At 46.2% G+C, this 14,386-nt stretch overlaps 1 protein-coding gene across 9 annotated transcripts in view; it reads right to left on the bottom strand.

Moving 5' to 3' along the window:
- Nucleotides 1–14,386, bottom strand: part of RXRA (retinoid X receptor alpha) — a 124,902-nt gene that overhangs the window by 67,803 nt on the left and 42,713 nt on the right. For 5 of the 9 annotated variants that reach the window (XR_014521387.1, XM_083485201.1, XM_083485200.1 and 2 more), the window contains exon 2: nucleotides 3,902–3,982. The exons of the other annotated variants lie outside the window; for them this stretch is intronic. Coding sequence is in view for 4 of the 5 variants with exons in the window: in XM_083485201.1 (XP_083341327.1) it covers nucleotides 3,902–3,982 (81 nt within the window). In the remaining variant the exon portion in view is untranslated. The remainder of the gene's footprint in view (nucleotides 1–3,901; nucleotides 3,983–14,386) is intronic. 9 annotated transcript variants of the gene reach the window in all.

Genomic DNA, 14,386 nt, shown 5'->3' on the forward strand with positions numbered 1-14,386 from the left:
AGGAAAAAAGAATAATATTCTTATACGCTGCAACAGCAGCGAGAATACCAGTCGCCAAAAAATGAAAAGGCGAAATGATACCATCAAAAGAGGAATGGCAGGAGAAATTGTTTGAATATCTCGAATTAGCAAAATTGACAATTAGGAGACAGCCAAAGGTATAAAAAAGAATGGGGAATTTATAAAGAATATTTAATTAAACATTGTCCACAAGTGAAAACCTGGCAAATGTTGAGCAACAGTGATTAGCTGTGATTCCCCAGGGTGCCTTCCAGCTCTAAAATTCTGCCAGAAGTCTAGAAAAGCTGCAAGTTCTGCCTTTTAAAAACAACAGTGAAACTACCTGAGAAAAACAAACAAACCAACCAACCAACCAACCCAGGAAGTCTCCATTCTCTTTTTCGCCATTATGATCTGCTACGGTCACCTCATCACCACCCATAATCACAAGTTCTGTGTGCATTATTCAGCTAAACGACCTCATTGCAGTTCCCACAGCAACAAGGCTGTGGCAGGGCTGGAGCCTAACCAACTGAGGCCTGCGTGTCCCAAGGCTTTTGTGTCCTCCAGAAAGAGATGGCAAAAGCCTGATGGGACTGCGGAGGGCAGGAACTGCTTAGGATATAACCTTCCTACTGCAAAGCAAGGGCTAAAGGTTATAAAATGATGCATGGCATGGAGAAAGTGGATGGAGAAAAACACCCCACCCTCATAAGACTGGAATTTGTGGACATCATATGAAGCTGAATGTCGGATGATTTGAGGCAAGATAAAAAGTTCCTTCTTCCTGCATTGTAAACTATGGGACTCCTTTCCACAGGAGACAGTAATGGCGGCCATCTTGGACAGCTTTAAAAGAGGATAGGACAAACTCATGGGGGAGAGGGGTATCAATGGCTACTAGCCACGACGGCTATGCATTGCCTCCGTGGTTGCTTTTGAATACCAGTTGCTGGAAACCATGTGGCGGGGGGAGTTGCTGTTGTGCTTAAATCCTGCTTGTGGGTTTCCCATAATGGGCTTCTGTGAGCACAGGAGACTGGCCTAGATAGTCCATTGGCCTGATCCATTAGCTTCATGCTAATGTGTTTATGGCTGAACACAGCAAAGCTCTTCCTAACAGACAATGGAGAAGGAGTATCGGATCAGAGAGATCTGGGGCAGGAGAGAGACCTTAGCTCAGAATTTGAGCATCTGTTTGGTGTACGGAAGTTTCCAGGTTCAATCCAGCCCCTTGCTTAAAGCAATGAGGACTAGAATCTCTATTTTTAGTGGAAGGGCAGTGGCTTAGTGGCAGAACAGCTGTCTTTAATGCGAAGGATGGAGCTTCAATCCCCAGCCACATCTCCAGGTAAGGAAGGGCAATATACCCCTGTCACTGTCAACATTATTGTGCTAGATGCTAGATGGACTTTTCTTCAGTAAGAAGTTTTCACATTTCAGTATATAAGGTCATTTACCTTGTTCCCATGCTCCTTTTTGTTGAATAGGCTGTGGCCTTCTTAATTTTTTCTTTAACTATCTATCTATTTATCCATATTTGCTGGTTTTTATTTTTCACTTATTTGAAATATTTCTAAATTACCTCAGGAACCCTAGAGAGGAGTATGTACGCATACTTTGCTCTGAAAGTATACAAAACACACACAACAACCACCTTTCCTGAGGAGGATTCAAGAGGAATTCTTCTGTGCAATAGCTTTTCAAAAAATGAAGAAATTGTGTTTTACCTCAGAACATCAGCCTGTGCATCGTTTGTTCCCATGGTTACCCCTTTTCTTCATGTCCCTGATCACCAATACTGTTGGCTTCTCAGAACTCAGATGCAAAGCTGATCCAAAACTTTTTGTTGCCTGAGGTGAACTACAAGGTCGACCACCACCGCTCCCAATTTCTTTTCTTTCTTTTTTAAATAATCTTTACTAATTTAAATTACATACTTATACAAAGAATTTACAAAGAATTTACAATCTCATACTAGAAAAAGAAAATTAATGAAAAAACAAGAAAAAAGAAAAGAAGAAAATACAGAAAAAAGAAAGAAGAAAAAGCAAATTTACGTACATAAAAAATTAATCTTCCTAATTAATACTTAATTACCGGTAAACACTTAAAAAAGACTTCTAACAAAATGAGTCTTCCAATCATTCTCATTGTGCTGTTTATACTGTTGTTGTTTTTCCTGCACAGTTTTATATTCTTTAATATTGTTCCCGTCTACTCCACAAACGGTATTTGTTGTGTTTACAAGTATCACTCAGGTTCTGCTGATATGGTGTGATTGGTACAATATGATCTTATATAATCCTTAAATATTCTCCATTCTCCAAATATTTTCTGGTTCAATACTCCTCTAACTCAAGTTCACCTACCTCAGTATTGTCTACACTGACTGCCATCAGCTTTCCATGATTTCATAGAATCATAGACTCTATGAGATTTGGAAGGGACCCCAAGGGTCATCTAGTCCAACCCCCTGAAGTGCAGGAATCTCAGCCCCCCTTCCAGTTTTTATTGCTCCTTGCTTAAAACACATACACACAAAAAAGGGGGGGAGAGGGAGAAAAAGAGGGAGAGAGAGTGTGTGTGTCAAAATAATAAATAAATATATCTGTTATCCAGGCCACCAATCAGCTGCTAGCTAGCAACTATAGAAACAGAAATTTGCATTATTGTTTGGACTACAAAATAGTTATTGCAGGAGCTTATGACTGACTTTATGACGGCAATAGTTTTCATCAACCAGTTTGCTGGATGCGGGAGGGTTAGCCCAAGTTTATTGGTACATAGGGTTTGTGGAAGGTGTGGTTAGAGGGCAACAAAATGCAAAAAGTGTACCCTCTGTGACAATTCAATTAGAGCTTAAAATCATGAAAACTAAGCCCAGCGCCCATTTACCACACCACCAATTTGGAGATGAAAAGAATCATCTCTGGGTGGCTGAATTAATTAATCCCTATGTGAAAATCGGAAACCATTGTCTCATTTCAGGCCCAGCAAATGGAACCAAAGCTTAAGAGTATTCTGCTTTCAAAAAAAGTTCAAGCTTCAAGCTCAGAAGGATGGAGGAAAACTCAGGCACCTACAGATTCTTTTGCCACACTGGCTTTTGCTGGTGCTTCATTCATCTGCAATTCTCTTTCCCGAAGTCTTAAAAGGTGCTTTAGGAAAGAATTTGCAAATCCAAGCCCAGCCTTCCTTCAGAACTACACTCGCCTCTGAATTTTGCAATGCACTTCTCCAGTCAAGAAACATGCAAGATCCACATACTGTGTAGTGCATTAAAATGTATATATTTGTTGGAAAATAGCATGCAAAAATCACATTATGTTAGGGGGAAATTGGTTTGCAATGAGGTGTATTTAAGGCAAAATGGCACATAAACATGGATCTATTAAGAAACATTTGCACTAAATCGCTGGTGAATTTTCATGAGGATTTTTTTTAAAAAAAATGATAAGGAAATATGGAAAACAGAAAAATGCAAAATGAAGAAAAGTCAAAATTGTCAGATCCCCCCCCTTTAATCCCCCACCCCAAACAAACACCTCTATCTTCTGTATGGGGACCTCTCTGCATCTCAGAGCTAGCCAAGCAGCCTAAAGGTTGACAACCAGCTAAGAAATGCTCAAAGTAGACCCACTGGAATAAACAGATTGTAGTTGGTCATGTCCTTTGTTTTCAATCAATCTGCTCTGATTTGGACTAACTCTGGGCCTGACTCCACCCCTAAGCCACAGGGCAGGATCTCTTGTGAAGGAAGAAGATTGCCTTTCTCTCTCTTGGGAACGTCAGAAAGGGCTTATACACTAAGTACAAAAAAGCCACGTGGTGGCATGATTTGTGGTGTTAATATTTCCAGACATAATGGCAAGGAGGGCACAGGGTGAGGATAACTCACTCTCCTGATGGACTGTTTGCTGAGCCAAGGCTTGCCAGCGGCGTTGCAGAATGGCTGATGGATCTGAGGGCACTGGGGAGGCTAGGAAAAGAACAGGAGAGGATTAAGAGATGCATTTCACGCCCCCCCCCCATGTGGTGCTAGTTAATAGGTGTGATCCTGGCTTTCCCCCTGACCTAGGCTCAGCAGCACACTGGGCTTAATAACCAAAGCTTTCTTGTGTGCACCATGGACTTTTGGTCTGATTCAATTGTGATAGCTGAGAATGGTACCCCTATGCCCAGAGGCAGTCTATCTCTGCATGCCAGTTGTAAAATCAACAACCTCAAAGCAGTTTGCAAAACAGATAAAACAATAAAAGTTACCAAAAAGAATTACGATTTCCAAATAACAGGAGACTAAAAACAGATTTAAACTTGCATTGATGTTTTTAGAATGTTTTTAGCAGGCCATTTTAAAAAAGTGAAGTCGTCTCCCTGATGTCCAGTTAGATGTTAGAAACTCAAGCTATATAAACCAAATCGCACCTTAAACCTGGCTTACAGTAGCCACAGCAGAATATCTATTCACTAGCATGTTCACTGGATGACCCTCGGGGTCCCTTCCAACGCTACAATTCTACGATTCTATTATCTCAGCTACATTGCTTGACTGTAGCTTGCTCTTGCAACAATTCACTTGTCCCAGTATGAAAGAAGGAAAAACACACACAGCAAAAGTGGAAATAGTATTAACTATGGACGATGATGGTGATGAGGGGGGAAATATGTTTTATTTTTCACATACCCATACAAGATGGAATTTTCATCACTTGCCACCCACAAATCCAAATACGAAAATGGGACAACTACTGAGCCTAACCCAAGGCTAAAACAGACAAAGATGACACCTGACTTGCTGACAAAAGCCTCTGAGCTGCTTTGTGATAATGCTTCTCACCCGCATCATCTGCACCCAGGTCCACCTCATGCAGCCAAGTGTGGATTGGGGGAACGGGGCCACACACACAAAGCTGGAAGGAAGGATGTGGCTGACAAGCCACCCTGCACACACTCAGCCAACCCAGCTGAAACTTGGCAGAGTTTCCTTCAGAGTCAATGGGTCCGAAGTGGGCTGCCCAGTTCTGCAGCTACAGGGAAAGCTGCAAGGACTTCTCCGCTCACGGGACTGAGAAGGAGAGAAGTGTCTGCGAGAAACTTACTTCATTTCCTTTCTTGCTCTGGGAGAGGGAGAGGCATCACTGCTGTGCACCTGCCTTGCTGTCACCACTGCACAGCCACTTCCCTGGCCTTGCCCACCCCCACTGCCCCCTCACTGGCGAGGTCCCAGGTCTGAGATCTGTCCCATGTGCCTGCATGGCTCCCACTCTCCTTCCTTGGGGAAGCCATGCCCACCCACCCTGTCATTCACCCGTGCAGCCCCAGCCAGGTTTTCAGGCCAGCCGGGAGTGGCTGGGCAAGAGGAAGGAGGGAGAGAAGGTCTCAGAGAATTGGGAAGAGGCAGCTCTTTCTCCAGGAGGAAGGGAAGAGGTGTGTGGGGTGGCACGCACATGAAAAAATCAGTGTCGGATTACCAAATAGGTAGAGTAGGCCATGCCTTTTAGGGGCTTCAAGGCAGAAGGTCAATATAATATTGAGTTGATATTGAAAGAAAATTGCAATCAAGCTTTCTTAGTTCAATGTTTTCCCACTAGAGCACGCGTGTGAGGGAAGCCCCCACGGTTTCGACTGTCTAGGGGCCTCCACAGGGTTTAATCCAGCACTGCCTAGAATTAAACGGGGCAGAGGGAGGGGGAACCGAGCCAAACCTGCAGCAGAGGCCGGGAAGTTCCCCTCCTGGTGTCATTCCTCCAATGCACTTGGAAACAACTCTGAACTGTGTGCCGCCACCTCTTCCTGCTGCTGCCTGCGCTTGCCTCAATCTTCAGCTGACTCGCCTTCCCAGCTCTGGAGGCATCACCTCCACCAGACTTTAAACTCCTGCTGCTCACTGTGTGCAGCCACAACCAACCGTGCCCTGGCCACATGTGCAGGAACCGGGCTCGCCCACAGCTGCCCCTGGGAAACTGGTGGCAGCTCTGGCAACGGGGGGGTGGGGGGCAAGGTCTGGGCCACTGTCTCTCCTCTCACGCCAGGCACATCTTCACTCTGGCAGGGAAAGGAGTCCTGCTGCGTGACCCTCCACATGGCTTTGTCGTTGGAGCATGGGGGGCTTCCTTCCTGTGCACCCTGGAGAGGGGGCTGCATGTGTGACTCGCAAACAAGGGTTCAAGTGCAGAGAGATACGCCCTTGCACCGCTATGGAGTTAAGAGGGAGTGGAAGGGGGAGAATGAGTGCTTGCACATCTCCTCCCCAAGGAGGGAGGGAGGTGAGAAACAGCAAGGAGCATGGTCATGTGAAGACTCTTGACATTCTCCACAAGAGACAGGTGGTGATGATGTCAGCCGCCAAGCCAACAACAGGACATCTCCATCTGGTCACAAGTGGACCGTTCGCAGTCCCAACAGGTGCCTGGTACCCAGGGAATTTCAAATACTACTGATGTCACTAAGAGGGGAGTTCCAAAGTGTATAGGTATAGTTGCGCTAAAATATTCGAGTTCTTACAAAATGCGGAATGGTACCTTCAACAGTGACAGTTCAGCTGATTGATGCGGCTGAGTGGGCGCATAACGTGATCTTGCAGGTTCCTACGCTCCTAAGTTTGACCTGACAAAATTATTTATCCCGTACATCATTTAAAAAGAAAAAGAATGGGGGATCCCTACAACTGGGCATTGCTACTTATCTTCATTCCCCACAGAGCATGCCTGCTAGGAAATTGCAACACAGCTGTGTTGGATGCATCTAGGGTCTGTTGTGACAGCCCTATTAGGAGAGATGGTTCTGAGCTAGCTATTTGCAGACAGCCACCCTCCTCTCTAAGGAAGGAGGAAAGGGAGGAGGGGCCCAAGCAGAAAATATATCCTAATTAGCCGGTTAATCACATTTATTTGCTCTGAGAAAAAGCAGGTGGGGAGTGGGGGCAGAAAAGCACCAATTGATTGGCACAGCCTCTATAACATGGAACAGCTGAGCAGCCAAGGCAAACAGCATCCATCCCAGACAGGGTGGTGTAAATGTTGGAGCTCCTTGCAGGAAAGGCAGGATGTAAATGCAATAAATAAATATTATTAACAATGAGATGAGATCTTGCCATGGCCATAGTTAAGAGCATGCCCACTTGCCTGAAAGCACCAGTAGTTGCCCAGTGGTCCATCAAGGCTAGGATCCTGCCCTCACAGTGGCCAACCAGATGCCCCAATGGGAAGTCTCCAAGCAGGACCTGAGCTCAGCAGCATTCTCGCCACCTGGGATTCCTAGCAACTGGTGTTCAGATGCACACTGCCTCCAGCAGTAGAACACAGCGAGAACTTTCTGACAGTAAGGAAGTGACCATGGAAGAGACTCCCTGGGAAGGTGGTAGGCAATCCTTTGCTGGGGGTTCTTAAACAGAGGTTGGATGGCCACCTGCCAGGGGTTCCTTAGCTGTGATTCCTGCCTTGCAGGGGGCTGGACTAGCTGGTCCTTGGGGGTCCTTCCAGCTTTACAATTCTATGATTCTACAAGCAGCTCCGAATCCCATGGTCTGCAAGTGCTCCATGTGCCATTTCGTTAAGGCTCTCCGACGCGCCGTTCCTGCTGGCCCCGTCTGCCACTAAGCCCTAGTTGGGAGATAGGGTTACCGCAGGATACGTCGACATAATTACTTCAGCTCGAGTAATTGTATCTCCGGCTTAGTTGCCAAGTTAGCAGCTTCCTACCACTCACTGCCTTGCACAGAGCTCAGTTTAGGCCCCCTTTTCTCTCCTCGGGTTTTTGAGCTCCACCAGCTTCACAAAGGCTTTCCAACAAAGCTGGACAGCAGGGAGATTCAGGGTGGAGAAAAGGAAGTCCTTCTTCACACAGCATATTGTTAAACAGCGGAACTGGCTGCCATGGGGTATAGCAATGGGAACGAACGTGAACAGCTTTAAAAGAGGGTTAGGGGTCTAAGGTCATGTGGAGGTCTAAGGTGAACAGTGGGTCCAGGTTTTGTGGCCACCCCAGCTAACACGTTTACTCTGATAACCTTTCTGGATCAAAGTTGTGGTCCAGGATCTTAACAGAGAAAAGTTCTTCTCCCTTTCTGATAGCACTATAACCTATGAACATCTGGTGAAATTTGAATGTCAGAAGATTCAGGACAGATAAAGGGAAGTCCTTCTTCATGCACTACAGAGTTAAACTATGGAACTCACTCCTGCAGGATCCTTTAAAAGAGCTTTAGGCAAATTCATGGAGGGGAGGGGAAGGCTGTTGATGGCTGCTAGCCTTGACGGCTATGCTCTGGCTCCACGATTGGAGGTGGCAAGGCTTCTGAATGCCAGTCGCTGGAAGGCACAGGAGGGGAGAGGGCTCTTGTGCTTGGATCCTGCCTAGGCACTTTCCATTGGGGGCATCTGGTTGGCCACTGGGGGAACAGGCTGTTGGGACTAGGTGGGCCCTTGGCCTGATCCAGCATGCTCTTCTCACATTCTTAAAGCTCTAACTGCAAATTGATGCTTTTGTGAATTTAATATTTAATCAGGGAGAGTGTTGCTGTTGTGTTCAGGTTCTCCTCAACAGGCACCTGTGAGAACAGGATGCTGGGCTAGATGGTGAACTGGTCTGATCCAGCAAGCTCTTCTTACGATTTTATATGCACATGCTAGAAATCTTGGGTAGACGTCCTGCTAATGGAGAGGTTCCAACTAGATGGACCCAATAGCCTGACTTGGTATAAGACCAGGTCCTCCAATGAACATAAGAGGAGCTTGGCTGCCGGATCATCCAGTCCAGCATGCTGTTCTCAATAGGGGTTGCTCTTATCATTAACATGAGTTGACATCCTTTCTTTCTTTCATATTTTTAGACTTGTAAATAGCTTAGAGGTTTCAGTACAACAGAGTTGCATATGAATCTTGCAAAACAAAGTAAAAGATAGGTAAAAAATAAAAGAAAGTGACCCTAAAGACAGGTTTTTTTTCATTCTGACATCTAACGGAGTCTAAATCGTTCAAATGCCGCCCAAAACACACCAACAAGTCCACAACTGACTGGATGTCACTCATGGCTCCTTTTGACTGTTAAAAATTCATTAATGAGAGCAGATTGGTATTATGCCGTTTCCTTAATTAAAGAGGACTACGGAACAGCATTTTAAATACCAGTGTCATTTTTCCAATTGACACAGCTGCATTATAAAGGGGGGCATATACTTAAAACTGAAACTGAGCTCGTCACCCACCCACCCTCTACGTGCAGGCGCCCATACCTCAACAACAGCAGAGTTCATTTGGGTTTAAATGTTTAATACGCTCATGGGATATTGATAGGCAAGGACAAAAAGAACGAGATAATGTTTCTTGAGGTGGATGGCTCCACTGTGCTTACCTGAAGCTACAGGCACACAGGCAACACACTTGTGAGGGCTCGTGCATTCAGGAGCACATTCACACCAAGAAAGGCCTGCACCTCAGCAGCAGAGCATCTGCCTTGCATGCACAAGAGTCCAGGCTCAGTTGCTGGCAACAGCCCCCTGCTTAAAACCGTGGAGAGCTACTGCTGCCAGCCAGTGTAGACAGTGCTGAGCTACAGGAGCGCCTCATCCCTGAGGCAAAATGAAAAGGTGCCTCTCCACTCCACAAGCCTCGCTTCCCAGGGTCACATGAGAGTTCCGCAAGATCTCTCTGGAAGCAGTTGCCCCACGGGATTCCGCCACCCAAGGTGGCTGCCTCAGTCTGCCTCATGGGAGGGCCGGCCCTGCTGAGCTAGATGGACCCCAAAGAAGGCAGCTTCCTACGGTCCTATTTAATTCAGCCCCTTGTTCAGAGGATTAGAATCTTACTTTATGCTCCTTGGAAGGCCTGTAACTCAGGACCTGCTTTGCATTAATACTCTGCAAGGATCGATTATAACAACTTCTTCCCCTCACTCTATTTGTCTCCCAGAAAGTGATCACTGCTTGCCCCCCCCCAATAATATTTAATTTCCTTTTAAAATCCTTGCACCAACACAGGTCTGGTGTTCTACATATATTTTTGAGAAGCTTTTTCCTGCTTTCTCCCCCCCCCCCCAATAATTGCTCTTACATAGAGCCAGTCAATCTCAGCTGAGGGTTGCTGAATAGGTCTCGCCTTCTCCTTAGATGAACAACAGAAAAGGAAGAAGCAAAATACAGTGCAATGTGATATCTTCTAAACTTGCAATTTCACTAGTTGTGACTTGTTTCTGAAAGGTTGTTTGCTGCCCTGTGCCTTCGGGGTGGGTGGGGGGGAACATAGAGGTAAATGTGAAACCTGAAAGATCTGGAAAGGGTTTGGGCTTGCACTGGGAAGACCATTGTATGGATGCACGATGTTATCAGGAACAGTTTCTTGGTGGAGAAAGAGCTGCAAGACCATGTCTCCATCTAGAGCAGTGTGCCCCCCCCAAAAAAACCTTGTTTGGACCACCACCCCTCCCTTGACTCCAGAAACTCATTCCCAGCCCCCCTCTACCCTACAAAAAACATTATTCAGAAAAGAGATTTGCAGGATCTCGTTTTTTGACAGAATTACAAGCCTGGTAGATGAAGGGAACGCAGTGGATGTAGCCTACCTTGATTTCAGCAAGGCATTTGACAAGGTGCCCCATGATATTCTTGTAAAGAAACTGGTAAAATGCAGTCTTGACTATGCTACCACTCAGTGGATTTGTAACTGGCTGACTGACCGAACTCAAAGAGTGCTCATCAATGGTTCCTCTTCATCCTGGAGAAAAGTGACTAGTGGGGTGCCACAGGGTTCTGTCTTGGGCCCGGTCTTATTCAACATCTTTATCAACGACTTGGATGATGGACTCAAGGGCATCCTGATCAAATTTGCAGATGACACCAAACTGGGAGGGGTGGCTAACACCCCAGAGGACAGGATCACACTTCAAAACGACCTTGACAGATTAGAGAACTGGGCCAAAACAAACAAGATGAATTTTAACAGGGAGAAATGTAAAGTATTGCACTTGGGCAAAAAAAATGAGAGGCACAAATACAAGATGGGTGACACCTGGCTTGAGAGCAGTACATGTGAAAAGGATCTAGGAGTCTTGGTTGACCACAAACTTGACATGAGCCAACAGTGTGACGCGGCAGCTAAAAAAGCCAATGCAATTCTGGGCTGCATCAATAGGAGTATAGCATCTAGATCAAGGGAAGTAATAGTGCCACTGTATTCTGCTCTGGTCAGACCTCACCTGGAGTACTGTGTCCAGTTCTGGGCACCACAATTCAAGAAGGACACTGACAAACTGGAACGTGTCCAGAGGAGGGCAACCAAAATGGTCAAAGGCCTGGAAACGATGCCTTATGAGGAACGGTTAAGGGAGCTGGGCATGTTTAGCCTGGAGAAGAGGAGGTTAAGGGGTGATATGATAGCCATGTTCAAATATATAAAAGGATGTCACATAGAGGAGGGAGAAAGGTTGTTTTCTGCTGCTCCAGAGAAGCAGACACGGAGCAATGGATCCAAACTACAAGAAAGAAGATTCCACCTAAACATTAGGAAGAACTTCCTGACAGTAAGAGCTGTTAGACACCACCTTATACCGTAAACCAACTGACCGACAAACATATCTTCATGCCTCTAGCTACCATCCCAAACATACCAAACAGTCCATTGTATATAGCCAGGCACTACGTTACAGCCGCATCTGTTCCAATTCTACAGACAGAGACTCTCACCTAAGAGATCTACAGCAAACCTTTTTAGAACTAAAATACCCAGCACCAAGAAACTTAGGAATAAAACTCATTCATAGAATTGTGCTGATCATTGGTAGGAATGCAACTAATTCAGCTCAATGGGATACATTCCTGTACCTACAGAATTAGGCTGCAAACCTGCTTACTACAATGGTAGTCATAAGAAGAGCCCTCCTGGATCAGGCCAGAGGCCCATTTAATCCAGAATCCTGTTCTCACAGTGGCCAGCCAGATGTTTATGGGAAGCTTGCTATAGCAGGACTCGAATGCAAGAACACTCTCTCCCCCCTCCTGCAGTTTCCAGCAACTGGTATTCAGAAGAATCGCTGCCTCTGACTGCAGACACACAGCACAGCCATTGTGGCTAGTAGCCACCGACACAGCCTTTTACCCCACAAACTTCTCCAATTCTCTTTCAAAGCCCATCCAAGTTAATGGGCTGCAATTTCTTCCCGGTGAAATATTACAGAGGCAAAGACTTCATTCAGGCCATCTGGCAAGAGAGCCAAGCTTCTAGTTTCCTTCCCAATCTAGGGTGGGGGAGGAGAGGAAAAGAAGATAAAAAATTAAACAGGAGATAGAAGAGGAAACGGATGGGAAGTGGGGGAGGGGGGCCTACTGAACGCACGAGAGCAGCCCACAGAGTTTATCCCCCCCCCCTTTGCATAAATACTGCAAAGCTCTCATAAAAATGACAGAGCAATGCACAGCTGAAGTTGAGACATTAATGGAGAAAAAATTTAATAGGACGTAGAGGAGATCTCCTAACCAGGAGGAAGCTCAGGAAAAGGAACTGAGAATAAAACTGCAGGAGAATGGACTACACAGCACTACAATTCTAAGATTCTAGAACACCTTTCTACAAATCTACAGGATAACTACATACTGTGAAAAGTCACCACGCCTCTAAAAAGTGTGTAGGGAAGTAGGGAAGTAGGGAAAGGGACGCGGGTGGTGCTGTGGGTTAAACCACAGAGCTTGGGCTTGCCGATCAGAAGGTCGACGGTTCGAATCCCCACAAAGGGGTGAGCTCCCGTTCCTCAGTCCCTGCTCCTGCCAACCTAGCAGTTCGAAAGCACGTCTAAGTGCAAGTAGATAAATAGGTACCGCTCCGGAGGGAAGGGAAAGGGTGTTTCCATGCACTGCTCTGGTTCGCCAGAAGCTGCTTGGTCATGCTGGCCACATGACCTGGAAGCTGTACACCGGCCCCCTCGGCCAATAAAGCAAGATGAGCGCCGCAACCCCAGAGTCGGGCACGACTGGACCTAATGGTCAGGGGCCCCTTTACCTTTACCTTAAGGAAAGGGTCTGAAAAGGCAACAGAAAGGAGCAAGGCCACTTTGAGGAAAGGATGCAGAATCTGGCACTTTTGAGTTTAGAGAAAAGGGGTGCTCTGCTAACACTGTGGGCAAAACGCTGCCAAATTTTTGAGTGGTAAATGGCAAACTGCAGCAGAAATATTGAGAGTGGTACTTAAAAGACTGGAAATATGAGGATGTGAACCTGACAAGATTTGTCCATTCATATCTAGTGCTTTCTTCACGCTGTGAAGAGATGCACAAACACACACGCAACATGCAACAGCAGTCCCAGAGGCTGGCACGCAACCAGAGGACTCTGGATTGGCCATCCCAATATAAGCCCCAGAAGTCTTAAGTGAAGAAGAAGCCAAGCAGGCCTCTCTTGGGAGAGCAATCTCTTACTGGCACACCACCACCGAAGAAACTGTTTCCCTGGTAGTATTCAGCCTTACCTGAGATGGTGGTGGGCTCCTGCAGTTTCTGCTGTGAATGAGGCCTATCCTAAGAAAGAGAAACCTATCTGTTCCTGTTGCCTCACTTTATATGCTGTTCTTGTTCTGTTTCCCTCAGTCATTCATTATCTGTTGCTTTTTCCTCTGGACTCCGCCTATGTTACGTAAGTGGCTCTGCTATCAGTGATAGAAATCCCAGAAGCCTTCAGCAAGGAAGGAGCCAAGCAGGCCTTTCTTGGGAAAACAAATCAGTAACTGGGGCACCACCACTAAAGATGTCTCTTTCCCAGGTTGCCACCTGCCTTGACCTGAGATGGTGGTGGGCTCTTGTAGAAGGAGGCTCCTCTGTGGCAGGTTCCAGGCAGGGCTGTTTTTCAAACACCAGAGGAAGTTAAGAGCAGTTTAGAGAAAAGGTGAGTAGGAGGAGCAATAATGCTTCTGAATTCCAGGTACTGAAAACCACAGGTTTGGGGACTGGTCTTGTGCTTTGATCCTGGCTTGTGGGCTTCCTATAATGGGCAACTGGACAGTCACTGTAAGAACAGTGTACTAGACTAGATGGGCCACTGGCCTGGTCCAGCAAGCTTGTCTTATTCTCTTACGGCAGCCTCTTCCTCTCCTATTGTCATTATTTAGAAGAGCCCATGAATGCTGAACACATTAAAAATAACTGAGGAGGAAAGGCTGTCTTCTTCATTGCTCACGACAGAACTGGGTCTCAGCCACGCTGGTTATCGACTGCAAAAGAAACTACACAGACTCTCCAAACATCGCCACAGCAAGGCATCTGGCTGCACAACTCTCATTTGAGGGTGCAGAGAAGTCGGGGGCGCAACTGGCATCAAGCTAATGCTCATGGAAAGGAGCATCAACAGAGAAGTAGAGTTGTCACCCAGTAAATTACTTTGGAGGGGGTCTCCATAAATGTCATG

The sequence above is a fragment of the Podarcis liolepis genome (assembly GCF_965112155.1).
Source record: "Podarcis liolepis genome assembly, chromosome: Z".
NCBI classification, from domain to species: domain Eukaryota; kingdom Metazoa; phylum Chordata; class Lepidosauria; order Squamata; family Lacertidae; genus Podarcis; species Podarcis liolepis.